This window comes from Mixophyes fleayi, chromosome 9, assembly GCF_038048845.1.
Source record: "Mixophyes fleayi isolate aMixFle1 chromosome 9, aMixFle1.hap1, whole genome shotgun sequence".
Lineage (NCBI taxonomy): Eukaryota > Metazoa > Chordata > Amphibia > Anura > Limnodynastidae > Mixophyes > Mixophyes fleayi.
Window position 1 is genome coordinate 55,898,689 of NC_134410.1, and position 20,634 is coordinate 55,919,322.

Below are 20,634 nucleotides of genomic sequence, written 5' to 3' on the forward strand. Positions count from 1 at the left end.
CAGTGGGAAAAAAAGGAGTTGCACTATGTACCACTAAGGTGTTTCTAATGTCACGTTTCTAACCAAATCTATAAGGGACTAAGGCAGTGGATCCCAAACTTTTTCAGTTCAAGGCACCCCTAAGCCAAAATAATTACCAAGTAGTCATCTGCCTTGCTTACCACTGGCCCTGGCCGAGGCACCCCTGTGAGATCTCCGAGGCACCTCAGGGAGCCTAGGCACACAGTTTGGGAACCACTGGACTAAGGTATTGTAATGGCTACCGTGGAGTATCTCGAGGAAAATAAATTATCGGTAAGTATAACTTGCATCTATATAAATGCCAGATATGTAAGGGAAATCCTGGACCCAATCTATTAATTTGGTTCCAGTCCACCCAACTGTCACAGAATTCTGCGTTATGTTCATCTATCAAACATATTCCTAACTGAATCTAGGTCTTTGTCAATACATAGCACCGACAGAACCAGAATAAACAGCATCTAGAAGCAGGCCTTTTTTTTGTTTTAGACAAGTGCTACAGTGCTGAAAAAGAGGGAGATATACATCTAAAAAATTTATGCTTTTATATCTGCATGTTTTACAAAAACAACAGAATGGACAAAGTGAACACAAACAAACAATTGGGTTGGGGATGCAGAAAGAAAAGAAACACGGAATGTTTGAAGAAAAGCGTGTATGTTTTTTTTTTTGTTGTTTTTTTAAACCAAATTATAGAACATTATATCTGTATAGAGGAAGAGAGGTTGGAGGACAAATCACATATAGACAATGAAACAAGTATAATCTAGGTCTTATATATCAGCACAATTGTAAAATTAAGCAAGATAGAGCACTTCAAGTACAAATAACCAACAGCTATCTGTTGTCTAGTGAAGAGTATTTTGTTAGAGTATCACTGTTTCCACTTCAGTAACCCAGCAACTGATGGGAGGGGCATATATTTTCATTTAAAACTATCATACAATACTTTAAAACCAACATAAGCAGTTCACTTTTTTTTTTTTTTTTTTAAATCCAGCAATCCACAAAACATTCACAACATATAAATTAAATAGAATTAAACATATCATATACTGTAGGTTTATTTTATTCAAAAAGTTACTGTCTCAAGACATAAATACAAATCAGAAAACAGTACAGAGGACAATAGAATGTGGAGGACAACAGGTTAGGTAAATATATAAAACATTTTAGCTGGTTGAAAACAAAGCTGTAAGAACTGCTTTCACAAAGATATACTCTGTCTAGAGTAAGAAAGAAATCGACAAGTTTCAAATGATATATACACAGTCCTTTCAGCAGTTCTAATAAATGCAGTGGTGTGAAAGAAGGGTAGGCAGTCATTTCAGACATGAGTTGTATGCAACATGAACTGTATTAGGACTATGAGGTTCAAAAAATTATATTTTATAATTCTCTGGTTAATTTATGGTTTTTGGCTACCTCAGCCTAAAGGTGATTGTTACATACTTTTTTTTTTTCTTTTTTTTTTTTTAAACAGCACTTTTTGTTTTTAAACAAGAGAAGTTTGTGTATTGCAAGCATAAGGCATGGAATGACTTTAATCCTCAGAAAAATGAAAGACAACTGACAAAAAAAATATACACATGAAATATAAGTTAATTTTACTTTAATGTCTAGCTGCCTAAGCTGGGGGAAATGAATTGATGTCAGATGGCGATTTTTGACTGTTAGCTGTGAACTAAGTATGAAGAGTGGATCAAAGCTTTTCTACAATAAAGCCAGTGCTTATGAGATACCTAGTTTTTCAACTAATTTAAAAATAGAGGAAATGTAATGTAACCTGCTGGAAGTATACTTAACCTGAAGACTGCTTGCAAAGACAAATAGATAAAACAATATAAAATACAAATTTAAAAATTATTTTAAAGCGAGTATTCACGCTTCAACTATTTTTAAACATTGTTAAAACTTTCAATATATTTCTGAAACCTCATTTTAACTTGGAATTTAAAAGTAAGAAAAAAACTAAACAAACTGCGCAATTATAAAATCAGCACCAATTTATATATATATATAATTTTATTTAAAATTTAGAACCCTATTCCCACACTCTAATAAGCTGTATAATTCTGTTTAAATTTTATTCTGCAAACATACTACAATAAGCTTCTTTTTATTTGGAGACAAAATACAGTGGCACTACTGGAAGGAATTCCACGACATTACATGTTTCTTAAAGGACAAGCAAACTTATAGGGTGATTAATGAACAAGAATGGTTATGTTGGGATACCTTCGGGCAGTTAACCTTCAGAAGAGGTATCTGAAAAAGGCTCCTTTGAACGACAACTGTATTTATAAAAAAAACAAAAAAAACAAAAAACCTTAAAAGCTGGTTGTAACTTTTGGAGACCGATTATATTATAATTCATTTTATAAAAAAAAAAAAAAAAAAAGGGGGGGGGCGATTTAACAAATGTTGGAAAATATAGGAAACTAATACATAACCATACCAGATCAAAAATGTAAAACACAATAATCCCCTAGTGTTAACAAAGCCAACACTATTCACAGATGGAAAAATTGTTAAAGTAAGAGAAAAATCTTTACGGTCATTGGACAAACTAAAAGACATAAATAAAAAGATTTTCCAAAAATAATACAATGTAGCTTATTTTCAAAATGGTTTACTTGTCCTTTATAGTTTTTTTTTCAGGCATTCAAAACTGCCCCTCAATGCACTTAATCTTGGTAAGCATATCAAACTCTCCTTAAGAGAAAATTCTGTACAGAATTTCATTGTATCTACCACAAATTTGTCATTATAAACTTCCTCTTCCATTTAAAAAAAACTTCACCACAGAGTTGATAGATGAACTGGTATTAAAACATTGATACCCCAAGAACCTAGAGAGAAAAAAAACAAAAACACAAAATGGAAGTTAGGAGTATGTAAAAGATGCAGAGAGATAGAAATGGAAAACTAAAATAAAGACTTAGAATGTAAGTTGAAATGTGGAAAATAATAATAAACAATTAGAGAAAATGAATGGCTATGGAAAAAGATATATCCAATGAATATGTGCTTTGCTGTAATCAAGTGTAAATTGTAGTGCATTACAAATATCTTTAATGGGAAGTTGAAGAGTTTCTGAATGGAAGAACATGCATTTTTCTATGTAAAATGAATGTGCTTTAATAAAACAAACTTTTCTTGTGTTCTTTTTCTGTGTTAATTTGGCACAGTAACCACTTAACCAATTTGATATGGTACTTGTATTAAAATACATACATGTTGAAATTATACAGAAATTCAATATATTTTAACATGAAAGCGACATCAATTTAATGAAGTCCATAAACTGATTAATACTTTAGGAATAGATCTGTTTTTAATAGTATGAAGATAGTTCTATAATACGTTATAAAAGGTCACACCATCTGCTTGAAAAACATGACTGTTTAACCAGGAGCACTAAGCAAATATCATCTGACATTTTCCTAAGGTTCTCCCAGAGTAATGTCAGTCATTTTAAGGCCTTAACAACTTAATCACATTTTAAAACTCAATCCTTTTGTTTGGCAAAGTCACCAGTAAAACTAACATGTAATAGTCACAACCTAAAAAAATAAATCTGCACTACAGAACAAAGTTATCTGGCTAACAATGACTAATAAAAAATATACTAGGAAGTTTCAGAATTTAGATAATTCATAAAAGTATCGACAATGATTATCATTACATCTCAGATCTGGAACATATTATTAAGGTTAGTCCATTTCATTTTCCAGTTCTGCTCATGGATCAAATGGGTATGCAAAACCTTAACTCACTTCAATAAGTTTAAGACGTTTTATTTCATTATTTTTAAAATGGCAGGTATTATGTATTTTAAGCTTACAGATTCATCCATGATTGAAGCAGGATCGAAGAAATCAGGTTTAAGCTCTGTTCTCTCTCGCCTGTTTTTAGATGGAGGCTAAAGAAAGGAAAGCAGGTGTCAAGTAAGATGAGCAATGTGCATACAAACATATATACATTGTGTAAAATATAAAGTATATCACACTACATCATAAATGTAATAAATATCTTTTCTAACACCTCAAGCCAAACATCAGCGTATTGAACAAAGTAGTATGAAACAGCTTTACATGCTACTCTGTTCAAACAGACATCAGCCACATTATGCAGCTCTGGATCCGAATGCGGACAGAAGACTCCATACACCAGGCCCACTGAATATGGAGCACAGTCTCATTTCCATTTAAACAAGACAAAAAAAAGAGGATTTTTATACTTATGTAAAATCCTTTTCTCTGACTCCATTTGGGCTACACTGCTACCCTGGGTTGTATGAGGGGACCCAGGAATTGACACTTAAACGGTTAAACTACTAATGTAACTTAACAGAGCTCCTCCCCTTTGCAACCCCTGTAGCTCCACAGTGTAATTGAAAAGCCCTAAGGAAGTAAAACTGATCATAAGGCACAACCAGCAAAAACAGCAGAAGAGCGAAGGGCGGAAATGCAGTGTCCCCCGAATGGAATCAGAGAAAAGGATTTAAACGCAAGTACAACAATCCTCCTTTCTCTCTCATCTAATCTACGGGATAGTGCTCTTATTATTACGTTCTACAGTAGCCCCTTGAGGGATGGAACACTCTGACAATTCAGCTCACAAAACTTGCGCCAGGAGACGCAAAAATATGAAATCAGTAAAACCGGGCAAAGGTGTTGTGAGAGAAAAGTGCATAATAATAAAAATAATAATAATAATAATAAAAAAAAAAAAAGATAAAATACCTGAGGCTAAGATAATTTATTTTATATCATACTCTTATTCAAATGTGCTGTACACACAATTAACTTATGGCCGATAATATCGCTTCTTGGAGTTAAAAACTGTCAGTCACATGCTTTTTCCTATGTAATGACTGTATGTATTGTGATGTAATTCATGCTTGAGGGGAAGAACTCTGGCTATGAAGGGCCTGAACAATGAACCACTTATTTACCACAAAGATGCTCTATGTATAAGCCATATTAGTTTGAGTAAGTTAGCATTATAGGAAGTTCACGGTTATATCTATTTAATCTATGGATAGGGCTCTAAATATAATGTTTAGAATAGTCAACAGTTGTTTTGTGTCCGGGGATATGTATTTCTGAAAAGGCAAAAGTCAAAGCATTTGTTATCGCAGGATTTGTGTGTTCACGGGCACAAACCCATAATACTGTACCAATGCATACTTTGTTCACTGTAGAAACTGATTATAACGAATAAAGCTTGGATATGTGCCAACTGCAGAAGTGGCGCTATAAAAATGATGATGATGACGACGACGGTACACTCCTATGTGTATGTCTATTCCTGTATGAACTAGACATCCGTGTATACACGCAATAAAGATGAATTTGATACTGGCAACTTCAGGGAACTAATGCAAAGGCCCACCTCCAAACCATTCTGCAAAATAGTTAACCTGGAAAGCAGAAAGGCAGCCATATGGCAAATCCTGCATTCGCAGAAGCTGACATCACACTCTATGATAATTTTGATCAGAAACCGGTTTCCCTGCTTTCAACATGGTATCAACTACCCTGGGGGTAACCTCTCTGCCCTGCCCTTGACAGACCGCCATGCATCGTAAGTACGGGTAGCAGACTCAGCTCAAATCAGGTGCAAGTAGGGCCCGAGGTAGAATCGGGATTGGGAGAAATCGATAACTTAATTTGAACTCCCATGTCATGACATCCAGCAAGCACACCAAGGGGTCACTGGTCCTGAAGCAGAATCAGGGCAGCTGGTGATTGTGGTGAGAAACCATGAGGCCCACATCTGGACCTCATGGTTTCAATGTTTGGACCAAACATTGAAACACATTCAGGTGTAAGGACCACTCCCCTGGTAACACGACGTGTCTGCTTCTGTAGTCGGCCTCCCAATTTTCTACAGCAGAGATGAACACCACAGAACTTGTCGGAACATACATTTTTACCCAAAACAATATCCGGCCTGGCCCATTCACCGCTCCGGCACTCCTGGTGCTGCCTTGTCGATTGATGTACGCCACGGCTGTGGCGTTCTGCAACTAGAGGTGGACTGGAGTGTCCTGAAGGAGTGACTGAGCTCCCCATAGTGCCAGCAGCATGGCTCAGGGTTTCAAAATGTTTATCGGAAGTGACGCTTCCCGAGCTGTAAGTTTAGGATCCAGCCGTGCTGTTCCAGCACTTGTTTGTTCAGACCCTCTAGCTCCATCTTTCACTGTCCAGAGTCCGTCTTTATTAGCAAATCGTCCAGGTATGGGATGATGCAAACTTTCAGGCTACGCAACCGTGCTGCCATGATCTTTGTAAAGACTTGTGGTGCCGTGGAAAGGCCGAACGAAATGGCCCCCCGAGTTGAAAGTGGGAGTCCTCCATTGCAATCTCAAAAGTGACTAATGCGCCTCCCAAATTGGCACATGAAGATTAGGATCTCGGATGTCAATGGAGGCCAAGAACTTGTTTGGTTCCCACATGTTGATCACTGACTCCATATGAAACCTGTCCACCCGGAGATGAAGACCTACGGTATTTAGATTGATAATAGGGCAAAAGGAGCCAACTGGCTGGGGAATCAGGAAAAGTTTTGAATAAAAACCTCTGTACCTTTGCCCCTCCAAAGACCTGGTACATAACGCCACCTACGGCAAGAAGCGGAGCGAACGACTGTTGCATAGCCAATCTCTTTCCTTTGTCTCGCGGAAGGTGAAAAAGGAAAAAAAAACATGAGGTGGCCAACTTTGGAGGGCAATCATGTAGCCACATTGCATGATCCCCATAAATCATATATTCCCACAAGAGGCGTCACCCCAGACCTGTGAGTTAGAAAGGAATCCCATCAGGTTGCATGCGTTTTAGGCCTTGGACGTCTGCTAGAATAGGACAACCTGCACCTCTGGGACTGACCCCTGGACGTGATAGGCTTACCTCTGTAAGACTGGCCAAGGAAAAGATTGACAAAAGGAACCAAAACAAGGTCCCCATGCCCTGTGGGCATTAACAGGGAAAATTTTACTTTTCCTTTTGTAGCCCGATATATCATGTTGTCCAGCTCTGGACCAAAAAAGAACAGAGCCGACATAAGGAAGAGATTCCAAGATTTGTTATCTGCATTCCAAGAAAGCTACCACAAAGATTAGATCTCCTAGCTGCAACTGTTGATGCAGAGATGGAAGAAGACACAGAGACTGCATTCTGAACTGTGTTATTTAGATATCCTTAGACTTCTTTCCGATGTAGTGCCAGAGGAAGCAAATCAGAATCCTGAAGACCATCAGCATTCTGATCTGCCCAGTTCCCCATCACTCTAGCCACCGAAATGGAGGAAGAAACAGGCAAAAGCGAAGTTCTCGTCACCACTTAAATGGTATTCAAAAACCTTTTCACTTTATTGTCCGTGTTCTGAGCCAGGCACAGGTAGAGTGGTATGGCGCACCAACCGTGTTACAGGTGTATCCACTGAAGGTACCTGTTCCCACTTGGCCATCTCATCCGGATGAAGTGGATAGAGGCTAGGAAACCTACGTGGTCCAATGAATTTTCTGTCTGATTGTTTCCATGCCAGCTTAATGAGATCTCTTCAGAAGGAGGGAAACAGACTTTTCTGCCACTTGAACAATCCAGATAATCTTGTGTTGTCAAAACGTAATAAGTCCAAGGCCTGACGAACCGTCAGGACCAAATCCTACACTCCCTAACCCCTGGAAGAGTCTCCTGAGACCACGGTCTGAGGGGAGTCAGTCTTCAAATACTTCACAGACTTCCTTTGAATCAGAGACTGCCAAGAGAGGATGAGCATATCTATGTCTTTTACAGGAAGTCTAAGATCTCGTGGACTCAAGAAGTTTCTTAAATTTTACAAGGCCATGTACAAATGAAGTGGACTAAAAAGGTTCTGTCTGGATTTGACTTGGAGAACGAAGAGGAGCTGGGAGGACTGAAGAACCATCCCCTATATCCTCTGAAGATGTTGTAAGGTTGACAGCCGTAAAAGGGTGTACTGATACATTTGGAGCCAGAGTGATAATCGTTTACACTACGGGTATCACTGCAGGATGGGTGAGCAACTGAACAAGTGCCACCACCAACTGTTCCAATGCAGTCGCCCAAGCTGGTTTCCCCATCTGAGGGGGAGCCCACTGTGGTGCACGCACCACGGCTATCTGCATCACCGTCCACAGAAACCACTCCCGGATCCTGCTGTCCACTTTGCCTTTACATTTTGCACAGGTAAAAAACTTTACATTGGGTGTTTTATCTGTCTCAAACATGTTTCGCAATACTTAGGATGCAACAGAAATAGGTAACCTGTAACTCAACATATCAATAGTCGCAGCAACACAACGCTTTATATTATGATGTGTGTAAGTACAATATATATATATATATATATATATATATATATATATATATATATATATATATATATATATATACACATACATACATACATACACACACACACAGGGTGATTCAAAAGTCGCAGTACACCCTTTTATTTCAAAAACTCTACAGGAATTGGGCCGATTTCTAGATGGCGCCCAAGTTTGGCACATACCGTAAAAGATAGACCACGTCACCCATAGCTTACTGGAGTATTCAGGTTTCCCAATATATATATATATATATATATATATATATATATATATATATATATATATATATATATATATATATATATATATATATATATATATATATATATATATATATATATATATATATATATATATATATATATATATATATATACACATACACACACACAAGTTAACCCGTGCATGATACTCATGCATTCTAGTCAAATCAAGCTACTTAAGGTGTTAAAAAGGTTCTTGTCATGCATTTGGGCCATAGCCCAGGCCTCCTCAGGGGAAGAGCGTTACTCCCCGACGTAAGCGCCCATTTTTAACGTGGTTTTGTCCACATGTCACCACCTCATCATTCTTCTCCATCACCTCATCCTTCATTTTCATCGCCACATCTATCCAGATGTCTATCCAGACACAGGGATCTCTCTCAGCGGTCCTGAGTATCACACACTCCTCTCACTCTGTCAGCCCCAGCAACCACCAACCACTCCCCACTGTCACCCCCGGCAACCACCACCCACTCCCAACTGTCACTTCTCCTTCAAGAAATATATATATATTTTTTTAAATCTTTATAAACACTTTTAACAATTAACAAATTAAATTAACAAATTAAAAACATCTTCGTATACCAAATTTCAGCCCTTTCTGAATTTTTTCCCCCACACACACTAAGAATTTAGTAGGTCAGTGTATAACTCCGCCCAGCAGGTGGCGCTGCAGCTTGGTTTTATTTTTTCCACACACACACACACAGACAGACTAACACACGCCACTAAGCATTTATATTATAGATATATATAGATATATATATATATATATATATATATACCCATATTATAAAAGCCTAGCGGCGTGTGTTAGTCTGTGTGTGGAAAAAAACAAACAAGCTGCAGCGCCACCTGCTGGGCGGAGTTATACACTGACCTACTAAATTCTTAGCATTATCTAATAAATAAAAGTAAAAGCCTAGCGGCGTGTGTTAGTGTGTGTGTGTAAAAAACGATTTTCTCAGAAAGGGCTCATCCAATTGACCTGAAATTTGGTATACTGACATTATTTGACGAAAAAATTAGAATAGTGAAGTCAGTTAACTTCCATCATCCCCCCTTCCCCCCGTGGGAGGGGTAGTAAGTGCTAAATTTACGAGTTGAGGGGTCAAACTCATTTTCGCGAGGTAATTTTACCTCATGAACACACATTAAAAAGGGCGCTTGCGTCGGGAAGTAACGCTCTTCCCCTGAGGAGGCCTGGGCTAGGCCCAAATGCATGACAAGAACCTTTTTAAGACCTTAAGTAGCTTGATTTGACTAGAATGCATGAGTATCATGCACGGGTTAACGTGTGTGTGTGTGTGTGTGTGTGTGTGTGTGTGTGTGTGTGTGTGTGTGTATGTATATATATATATACACACATACATTATATATATATATATATATATATATATATATATATATATATATATATATATATTACACACACACACAAATACGCACATACATATTTCGATAATAGTAACTACATGAAGAAATTAGAAAAAGTATGTAACTATGACTCTACCACAAACCAAGCTCCACCCCCATCTCCTCTAGGAGGGTGGGACATGGTACAGCCAGCAGAGCCACCTTGACATTGCGGTACTCTATGCCCCCAATAGCAGCGCCGGTGAGACAGCTTAATAACAATAGTTTATAATAGTTACGTCTGTCTGAGGGAATATGTTTCTCTCAGTGGACCGTGCCTGTCAGCACTGTGAAGTTTAAAAAACGCAAAAAAAAAAACCAACCAATAAATTAAAAAAACAAAATAAAATACAACCTAACCTAAAGAAACAGCTGCAGAGGAGCTAAAATTTAGCCCAACTCTCATGGGCACTTAAAGAATACTGAGGAGCTTATAGGGGTTGCAGAGGGGAGGCGCTTCTGTCAACAATTACATTAACAGTTTAATTAAATATTAGGTGTCAACTCCTGAGCCCTCTCATACAACCCATGGTAGCAGCGTCCCCCAGATTGGATGAAAGAGAAATAAAAATACAACAAAATGGTTTTAATTTGTGGGAGATTGTAGGAGGAATTTCCTTAGGTATCACTGGGAAGACTACTGTAGTGGACAGGAGAGAATTACATCTATATATCACAAAAACAAGGTCTACTGCCATTAATTTGGCAAGCCTCAACTCGCAGCATCTTTACAATCTAAAGGTCAGGATTTAAACAGTAAAGTAACATGACTAGGTTGAATTTAAGTAAACATTTTAAATGCAAGAAAATAAAAAACAGATCTAAAATATAAGTGGAGGTGGAGATCTTCTATTAAAGCGTAAGACAAGAATGTTGGGCTTACGCCTATCCTTATATTTGGCAACTTAAAACTGCCAGTGTTAAACTAAAAGCAAAGCAAATGTAACTTACTAAGTCTATATCCATTGTGTCAAAATCCATGCCCTCATTAAGATCTTCAATTCGTCCCTCCGATGACATCATTACATCTTCAACAATTGGCTCCTCATCATCTTCCATCAGCCCAGGGTTACGCCGTCTTGTGAGGGAAAAAAAAGTAAAGTAAAATATGCTATAGGTAACAAAACCATTATTTATAGACAAACATATTTGCATTATTCAATATAAAATTAACCTAAAGCAAATAAGTAGTAAGACAGCTAATATGCTGCAATTTATTGTGTCTCAAACCTTTAAGAGTTAACTGTATTTTCCGTGTTTTTAATTCCTGTGAAAAATATTTTCACTAATACATTTTTATGCATGCTGCACTTGTTCCCTAGCCCCTGCTCAAGCCCACTGACAGGTCTTTGCCAATATTCTCAGTATTTTATGTCTACCTTTTCACTGACTATAGAATGAGAATTTAAACTTCCTCACTAAATACACACTTTCAACTGATTAGCCTCACATTAACACTGGCCAAGTATAATATGGCCCATTATATCACAGAGTTTGATGATATGCTAATTCAAATAAAAAAAAAACCATAAGCATTAAGTCAAAATTTGCAGCAACATGTAAATATGCCTGCAACGCAAAAGGTATTTCCGTACTATTAAGTTAGAGTCATACACAAGCTTGTATTCTATTACTGGCTCTATAAATTCCGATTTTCTGCGCCATAATTCTCCTTTAAAAGAAACAGCTGCATTTCTGTATTTTATGCACTTCCATAAGAAACTAAACACATAATATAGTGAACTGAAATAGCAACTTCAGCTGAGTGGGGCTTTCTTCGGATCGCTTCAGATCAAAGTGGAAATTGGCATTTCTAAACATATCAAAACAAAAACAAACAAATTTGAAGACAAATACCAAAAAATATATTTTTTAAAAAAGGCATTAACCCTAAAGGTCAGTTCTATGAAGTAAAAAAATACCTAGAATTTACAATTTTCAAGGGAAACCGGGAAAGCAAGAGTAAACAGAGGGGAATTAAAAGGGGAACCACAACATATGGCTATATGTGCCTCAAACAAGCGTTTTATTTATTATTGCATTTTAGACCCCCAACAAGAACTTCAATAACAAAATCTTTACATCTTCCTTTTTAATCCATTTATGAGCAGAGATGAAATGACATTTATAAAAGCACCTGATGCTCTGGGTGTTATAACTGCTTGTCTCATGTGAAATAAAAACAACATGTTGATATAAATCTGTAGAGCAGGTGTACCATACATAAAATGAAGACATGCACAGCTACACTTCAGTCTTTCAGATCAACTTAACAATAAATGTGCACCTTTTCCGCTAGCCAGGAGACGGCAGTATTTTTTCTCATGTCTTCCTCTGATTATTTATATACAAAACTATTGATTGTACATAAAATTAAGGGCATTTATTATTTATTTACACATTATTTATACACAGGTGTGTGAAGCTATTTTCTATACAGGACATTTTCTGTCAGGTTGTGTGCTTGACAGGTCAGTATATACAATATATTGATACATAAAACAATATGCATCTAGTGCATGTACAAGCCAACACATTGAAAATCATATTGAGTTGGGACACTCCTTTAAATAGGACACTTTGATCCAATATCAAAATGCATCATGTAATAGACACATTTACATGTAAAATGTTCCATTAATATGTTGGTTTTCTATGTTGCTATCTATCTCGCTGGAAGACTGTCTTTTAGAAGGCACTCAAAAAAGTGTTAATCATCATCATTTATTTATATAGCGCCAACATATTCTGTAGCGCTTTACAATTGGGGACAAACACAGTAAACTAATAAACAAACTGGGTAAAACAGACAAAGAGGTGAGAAGGCCCTGCTCGCAAACTTACAATCTATGGGACAATGGGAGTTTGATACATGAGGTTAAATCTGCATTTTGCATTTCGGTCCAGCAAGACTTCAAAGGTAAAAGTGACTCATAAGCTAAATGATCCTGTCACACAACAATGTTGGTCATAGGGTAGTTGTCTTGTGCGAAATTGTGTAACAGATGGTAATAGGGTAATGTAGTAAGTAAGGTTAAGATTGTGGTTGAGGAATGTTAATCAATGTGCTCGTTAACAAGGTGGCCTTGTTTATAAATAAAGCAGAATTTGAAATAGCCACATATTTTTTTGAATGTCACTAGTAACTTTTAAATGACAAATGATTTCTATGTTTAGTGTTCATTTAGGTTCAAATGACGATACCTCTAGAAACATTACATATTTCATTTCTTACATGGTTTGTTGCAGATTAGTCCTCAGCTTCACATAATTCATAGCGGCTCTCTCTTGCTGTTGCCTTGCTACTTCTTCTTGCTGTCGCTGAGCAAGCATCCACGTTACCTGCGTACTGAACACAATTTGTTTTCTCTGTTATTACCTTTGTTGCCTACACTTTGTACACAGAAAAAACACCAAAAAAGGAGCATTAACACCTACTTATAAACAAGGGGAGGTTGGTGGTGTTCAGGCTGCATTGGGTAGACCGGCATGTAACTATCTTCCGGCCGCAATCTCTTCGGTTCCCTCATTATGGTGGATGTTAACTGAGGTGTTTGCATCATGACTGGAGTATTCATTGTTTGCTCACGGTTCAGCCACATGCTGTCACTGCTACTGCTCTCTTCAGCTAAAAGATAAGAATTTAGAATAAACAAAAGCACAAAGCTGCAATAAAAGGGAACACCCTCAGACATGCTAATTTAATACCTTCTGGTAGTTTCCGCTTTCCTGTTGCTGGTTTTGTTTTTTTACTCCTCACAGAAGACCCTCGACCACTCATTCCACTCATAACAGACATAGTATCGTCATCCCCTCCAGCTAATAAAGAATTTCTGTAAGACATGAGTGGTAGCCAGACATCTTCTCTTCGGAGAGACATTTGAAATGTCATGAACTTTTCAAGGTATGCATACCTAGAAATAGAGTGAGATTGAATATCCTGTATTATAATTTAAATACATATAAAACCTAACAAGTTTCACATAGATTAGGTTATATGCATACATACTGTGTCCTATAGTAGTTATGATCATCAGTACACAAAAAACTATACAGTAATAACAAAAAATAAAAAGCAACATACGAACAATTATTGAAAGTACTTACACTGTTTTTTTGTCCTGTCTTAGCAGTTTAGAAGAGAACTCACTCAGGATATCAAGGAAAGCCATATTTAAAGGCGGATGGACTTCTCCTTGTGGGCTTGGCTCTTTAAAGGCGAATTCTATACCATCTCTGTAAGATATATGTAACAAGTTTTTGGGTTTGAAGAAAAAAATATATTGACATAAAAGCATTAAAAACACTTTAACAAATAAAATAAATTCACAGTCACAATTTAATACAAATCTTAATATATTACATCTGAAACTTTGAACTTGCAAAAAAGGACAATCAAAATGATACAGCATGCAATGAATTTTGAAAAATATGAATTTTGCATAATAGCCTGTTTGCATCTTTTTAATAATACCGTTATACTTTCTCTTGCACAGCTCTTTGGGGGACACTGTTGACCATGGGGTATAGAGGGCACTGTGCTGGGAGTAAGGCATTAACTTGTAACAACCTGACTGGCCTGCTGCCTACCATCAATGCCACTTTGTCTTTCCATCCATCTAGTTATTTCAAAGATCCTACAGAGTAGGGTACTTTTTAGTTTAGTTCTATCTCTTTCAATTTATTTTAACAAACAACTAGGGGCCTGATTCATTAAGGATCTTAACTTGAGAAACTTCTTATTTCAGTCTCCTGGACTGTTTTCTCATGTAGCACACAAATACTTGATAGCTTATTTGTACACTGAAATTTAAAGTTAATATTTGTGTGCTACATGAAAAAAAGAAAGAGTCAGTATTTAACTTATGTGCAAAACAGAATGCTAATTTGCACCCCTTGCATTGTAACATGGTTTTGTCCAGGAGACTGAAATAAGAAGTTTCTCAAGTTAAGATCCTTCATGAATCAGGCCCTAGGAGCGTGGAGGATGCCGATGATGATCCCATGCCGCCGCCCCTCCAACTCTAGCTACAGAAGGGTCACCCAGTCGCAGAAAAAAAAAAAAAACTACAGGGGAACCAGAATCTACACAGGAGTAACAATGGCCTGCGCCGAGAGCCACGGCATTCAGCCTCAGTCTCCCCACCTCAGTGTGGCTGAAACGGGGGTGCTGGCAGTCCTCAACTTCTACAAAGGACTTAAACAGCCTTGGAGCCTTAGGTGTTAAAGCCTGGCAGGGGCTGTAATATTAACAACTCCCATCAGGATCTGAGAAGAAAAGAAATAACTGGCATGTTAGGGATAACAGTTGAGAAGGAGATGTGTCATTCACTATGAGTGGCACCTCCTCTCGTGCAGGGTTTTCAGTCAAGCTGAGCCTTCCGTTTCAAACTGTCACTTTGCCTCTGTTGTGCCTGGTCACATTGTACCTGGGGGAAAGTTTGTTTCTACTGCTGTGTGGTTTGCTCCGTGTCACTATTACTATTGTACTCTTTATCTTTACATCGGAATATCTTTTTTCTTAGTAGTGTCACTGTAGTCTCTCTATTATATATGTCGTACTGCCTCTTTCCCAAGTTACAGTACTTTCTCTGTATATGGAGTACTCACTTATTTATTACATATTAGCACTTGCTGACAGAAATTTGTGGTAGTTATATACATATGTGTGTATATAGATATTAAGTTTCTCTACTGTGCGAGTAAAACTTTTAGAAAACAATGAAAGAGTGACCTACGGTTTGTTCTCCCTCTTTATTTTTCTTACGTTAATACAAAATGTCAGAAAAAGGGAACAGTTCCAGGTCCAGTTCCATATAAATAGTGTACTTTACCTGTTCTAGGTGTAAAGTGAAGCTACCTACTGGACGGTCGGATACGGATGTCTAACGCGCGGCTTGTCAGTCCGAGGATATAGGTCTGTATACAACTGCCGGGAATGCACCCAACCTGGGCTAAAGAACTGGCTAGATCCATTGCTGAGCGCAGACAGGAAAATGTGCGACCAGGAACGGAAGGTGACAATACTTTACTTACTCCTTCCTTTGGGGTTCTGTCTATTGATACCCTTCCTCCAAGAGAGGTGTCTCAGCGGGGCCCTGTCGCCTTGTAGGTATCACAAGAAGTCCCCTGGATGCAAAACCTAAAAAGGTCAGTTCAGGGTCTGGTTAGGAAGTTTTCCTCTCTAGAGAAGATGCTGGAGACGTCGTCTTCTAACAGATTGCGCAAGTGTCAGGCTCATTCCCGGGTCCAGCGGTTAGCTGAATCCGATTCAAAACACTCCCTGTAGGAGGAGGTTGAGATTCTGACTAGAAGGACCTGGGAGGATGAATGCATCAGCAAAGGGTGGAGGACCTTATTTTAGTGGTCCGACAAACCCTTAATATTTCTGAGTTGGAAACAGTGGTTCAATAGGTTTCCCGGTTTAAACGGAAGACAAAACTGCCCGTTTCTTTTCCTTCTGCCCCAGTTATCTGAAATGTGGGGGGAGACGAGGCTTAAACCTGATAGCAGATTTCAGGTTCCGAGACCGTTCTGGTTCTCATACTCCTGCTCGGACGTAGATATTGCATCATGGGAGACGCAGCCAAGTGTGGATGTCCCCATTGCACATCTGGCGAGGTCCACTACTATTCCTATGCCTGGAGCTGCTGCATTAAAAGACAGCACAAATAGTAAGTGTGAAGCGATTTTGAAATCCATTTAGCCATTGTGGCAGCCGCCTGGGTGATCAAAGAGGAAGAAAAGTGGGCAAGCACACTCAGTGATGGCATACAGTCTAGGATGCACTTTATGATGGCAAGGTACTCATTGGTACTCGACACCTCCGTTCTGCACAAGATCTACGTCTCTCCTCCACTCTCATCACATCCCCCCATTCTCGGTTACAGGAATTTTTTCTGGGCTGCACCCACTTTGTGGAATTCCCTCCCACGCACAGTAAGACTTTCCTCTAGTCTTCAAACCTTCAAGCGTTCACTGAAAACCCACCTCTTCAGACAAGGTTATGATATTCCTCAACAATCATCTTAATTTCTCTAGATTACCCTATTACCATCCTCTACACTGCTAATGCAAGATAACAACCATCTGACCAACATTGCCACACACACAGCACACTCAATACTTTTACCTTTGCAGTCTAGCTGGTCCATTGTGCAATATGATGTAGCACATGCCCTCATAGTAGCGCAGGGACAAACTAATGCACCACCAATAACGGAAACACCAGCATGAGCGGGTGTTTCTAACTCCCATTGTCCCATAGATTGTAAGCATTCGAGCAGGGTTCTCTTACCTCTCTGCTGTATGTATTACCCAGTATTGTCTTATCAATGTTTGTTCCCAATTGTAAAGCGCTACGGAATTTGCTGGCGCTATATAAATAAATGTTGATGATGATGATGATGGGTCCACAATTGGACAAGATTAATTCTCAGGCCACTGGAGGGAAGAGTTCTCTCCTTCTAGTTAATGCCCCTAGGACTAGGGGTCTGAGATTCCGGTACAGAAGCTAGATTTGTCCCTCCGACCCAACCTTAACATGAAGTCCCTCAGTGTAGCCAGTTTTAGGATGGAGTTGGTTCACTCTGTGATCAATTCCATGGGACAAGTTTCTTGCATCCTTCGATAACAAGGATGCATACCTTGGGACAGCCATCAAAACCTTCTCCGGATTGCGGTGGACGCGTCCCAATACAAGTTCCAAGCACTACCCTTTGGTTTGGCAACAGCCCCAAACATATTTATAAAGGTAATAGCAGTCATGGCAACGTTCTGCTGTAACTTGATGATCGCCTGATCGAAGCGATTTTGGCTCCTCTTCTTCTGTTCCACTAGCGCTTGACAGCGGAAACGTTGTGGTCGCACAGTTGGTCAGAAATTTCAGCCGAGTCCCGTCCAAGTGCATAGTTTTCCTGGGCCTCTTGTTCGACACCAGGTGTCAGAGGGTATTTTTGACCAAGTACAAGATTCTGACGGTTCAAAAGCAGGTGAAAACCTTGCTATCACTCAAGCACGCTTCCATTCTTCAGTGCATGAAACTTAAGGGACGGATGTTGTCTTGTTTCAAAACGGTTTAGTTTGCTCATTTCCATTCACAGCCCTTCCAAAACGAGTTTCTAGCAAAATGGTCAAGGTGCAATCCTCACTTGGCGACACAGTTCTTCTGTCTACACCTGTGACCCATCAAGTCTCTTTTGTGGTGGCTGAAGATGAGGAATCTCTATCAGGGGCGCCCATTTTCAGTGTGGGACTGAAAAACCACAAATGCCAGCCTACAAGGTTGGGGTGCAGTGACACTGAACCTCCTTCAGGAACTTTGGTAAAAAGAGAATTCAAGGCAGCCCATCAATGTTCCTGAGCTACTGGCAGTTTTTAACGCTCTGTTACATGTACAAGTTCTTTCTGAAGATCAGATCTATTCGAGTTCAGTCCGACAACGCCACGGCAGTGGCTTATATCAACTACCAAGGGGGGACCAGAAGTTCCCTGGCAATGAAGGAGACGACCAGGATCATGCGCTGGGTGAAACATCATGACCCAGCCATATCAGCGGAATTTATACCCTGGGTAGACAGTTGGAAAGCTGACAAATTAAGTAACCATGCCATTCATCCCAGTGAATGGTCCCAACACCTGGAGGTGTTCTCACAAATTGTAGACAGGTCGTGTCAGTCGGAGATAGACATGATGGACTCTGGCCGAACCACAAAATGGACCGGTATTGTGCCAGGACCAAGGATCCACAGGCATTCCTAGTGGATGCCATGAAGTTTCCGTGGAGTTACCGGCTGATATATATAACTTTACTCTGATTCCTATTGTACTTCGGGTACACAAGAAGGCCAAGATGAAAGGGGTGCAGGTAATTATGCTGGCACCAGACTGGCTGAGAAGAACCGACAAAAGTACTGCCCTAGAGACTTGCTCTCCGGGAGGATCTTCTGAGCCAAGGTCCGTTTCTTCATTAGGACTTGGTAATGCTGGCTTTAATGGGCTGTAAGCAGAGGCCCTGTTTCTCTGACGGGGTCATTCAAACAAAGATTATAACCAGGAAACTGGTGTCTTAAGAATTATCACCAGGTCTGGAAGTCCTACAGAGTTTGTATGTTGTCCCAGTGTTTGTGTGGGTTTCCTCCGGGTGCTCCGGGTTTCCTCCCACACTCCAAAGACATATTGCTAGGTTAACTGGCTGCTATCAAATTGACCCTAGTCTCATTCTCTCTCTCTGAGTGTTAGGGAATTTAGACTGGAAGCTCCGATGCGACAGGGACTGATGTGAGAGTTTTCTGTACAGCGCTACGGAATTAGTGGCGCTTTATAAATAGCTTATGATGATGCTGGTGTGAACAGTGAGGTGCACCCACCTCTTCGTTCTTTGGGCTCGGTACTTGTCTTTCTTCTAGGAATGACCTGGAGAAAGAACTATGTTTGGCTTCTCTTAAGGTCCACTCATTTCTTCAGGGGCTCCTTCACATCCAAACACCTATTGTTCCGCCAGTTGGCCATGGAATCTGAATTTGGTTCTTTCAGGGTTGCAGAACCACCTTTAGAATCTGTTCCCTTGAAACTTCTGACCTGAAAGGTCTCATTTTTACTCGCCATATCATCTGCGAGGAGGGTCTCCGAGTTGGCGGCTTTGTCCTGCAGGTCGCCCTTTCTTACCTTTCATGAGGACAGAGCGATTTTACACACCAAGACCTCTTTCCAACCCCAAGTGGTGTCCAAATTTCCCATCAACCAGGACATTGTTTTACCTGTGTTGTCACTGGACTTGCAGTCAGGTTCTCAGAATTATTTCCTTCTGTTGGATGTGGTTAGTGTTTTGCAGATCTCTGTAGATCACACAGCATCTGTGCGTAAAACTGATAGTCCTTTGTTATACGACGCTCACAAGAGAGGATGGCCGGCAACGAAACAGATAGTTGCCAAATGGATTAAGACAACCATTCATCAGGCTCATCTCTCGAACATCTCTCGGGTTTTCCAGTTCCAGAGCAGATTACGGCTCACTCCACCAGGGCGGTTTGTGACTTTCAGGCCGCTGACAATCTGGTCTTCCGTTCACAGGCTCAGCAAATTCTTTCGCTTGAACATCCGTTTCCGAATTGGTGAAAAGTTTTGCGTGCAGCATGGTCTGATCATACACAGCCATAGGGGCAGCTGTGGAAAGTGCCCATGGTCAGCAGTGCCCTGCAAATTGCTGTGCAAGAGAAAACAGGATTTATGTATTTACGTTAAATCTTTCTCTGAATCTTTCTGGGGGACACTGCTACAATGAGCTTGTATGAGGGCACAGGAGATGGCACTTAACAGTTACACTGAGGCTAGTAGGGGTTGCAGAGTCTGCAGCAAGTTTAGTTTACTACAAAAGCCCTAAGGAAGAGAGCAACCAACCAAGACCACACATCAGAAGAGCAAAGGGAGCGAAGGCAGTTTGCCCCAGATGGATTCAGAAAAAGAAATTTAACGCAAGTACATAAATCCTCTTTTCTCATTCATGCACTCTGGCGGACACTGCTACATTGGGGACATACTACAGCTGCCTCCTAAGGGAGGGAACGCTCC

General features: G+C 39.5%; 1 protein-coding gene across 2 annotated transcripts in view; it reads right to left on the reverse strand.

Moving 5' to 3' along the window:
- Window positions 1-1,069: 1,069 nt before the first annotated feature.
- The window catches only part of STAG2 (STAG2 cohesin complex component), a 116,443-nt gene continuing 96,878 nt past the window's right edge, over window positions 1,070-20,634 (reverse strand). For both annotated transcript variants that reach the window (XM_075184368.1, XM_075184367.1), the window contains 7 exons: window positions 14,173-14,301; window positions 13,774-13,979; window positions 13,504-13,693; window positions 13,301-13,414; window positions 11,017-11,143; window positions 3,869-3,946; window positions 1,070-2,873 (listed from right to left, as the gene is read on the reverse strand). In XM_075184368.1, the coding sequence (XP_075040469.1) occupies window positions 2,850-2,873; window positions 3,869-3,946; window positions 11,017-11,143; window positions 13,301-13,414; window positions 13,504-13,693; window positions 13,774-13,979; window positions 14,173-14,301 (868 nt within the window). In that variant the 3' untranslated portion in view covers window positions 1,070-2,849. The remainder of the gene's footprint in view (window positions 2,874-3,868; window positions 3,947-11,016; window positions 11,144-13,300; window positions 13,415-13,503; window positions 13,694-13,773; window positions 13,980-14,172; window positions 14,302-20,634) is intronic.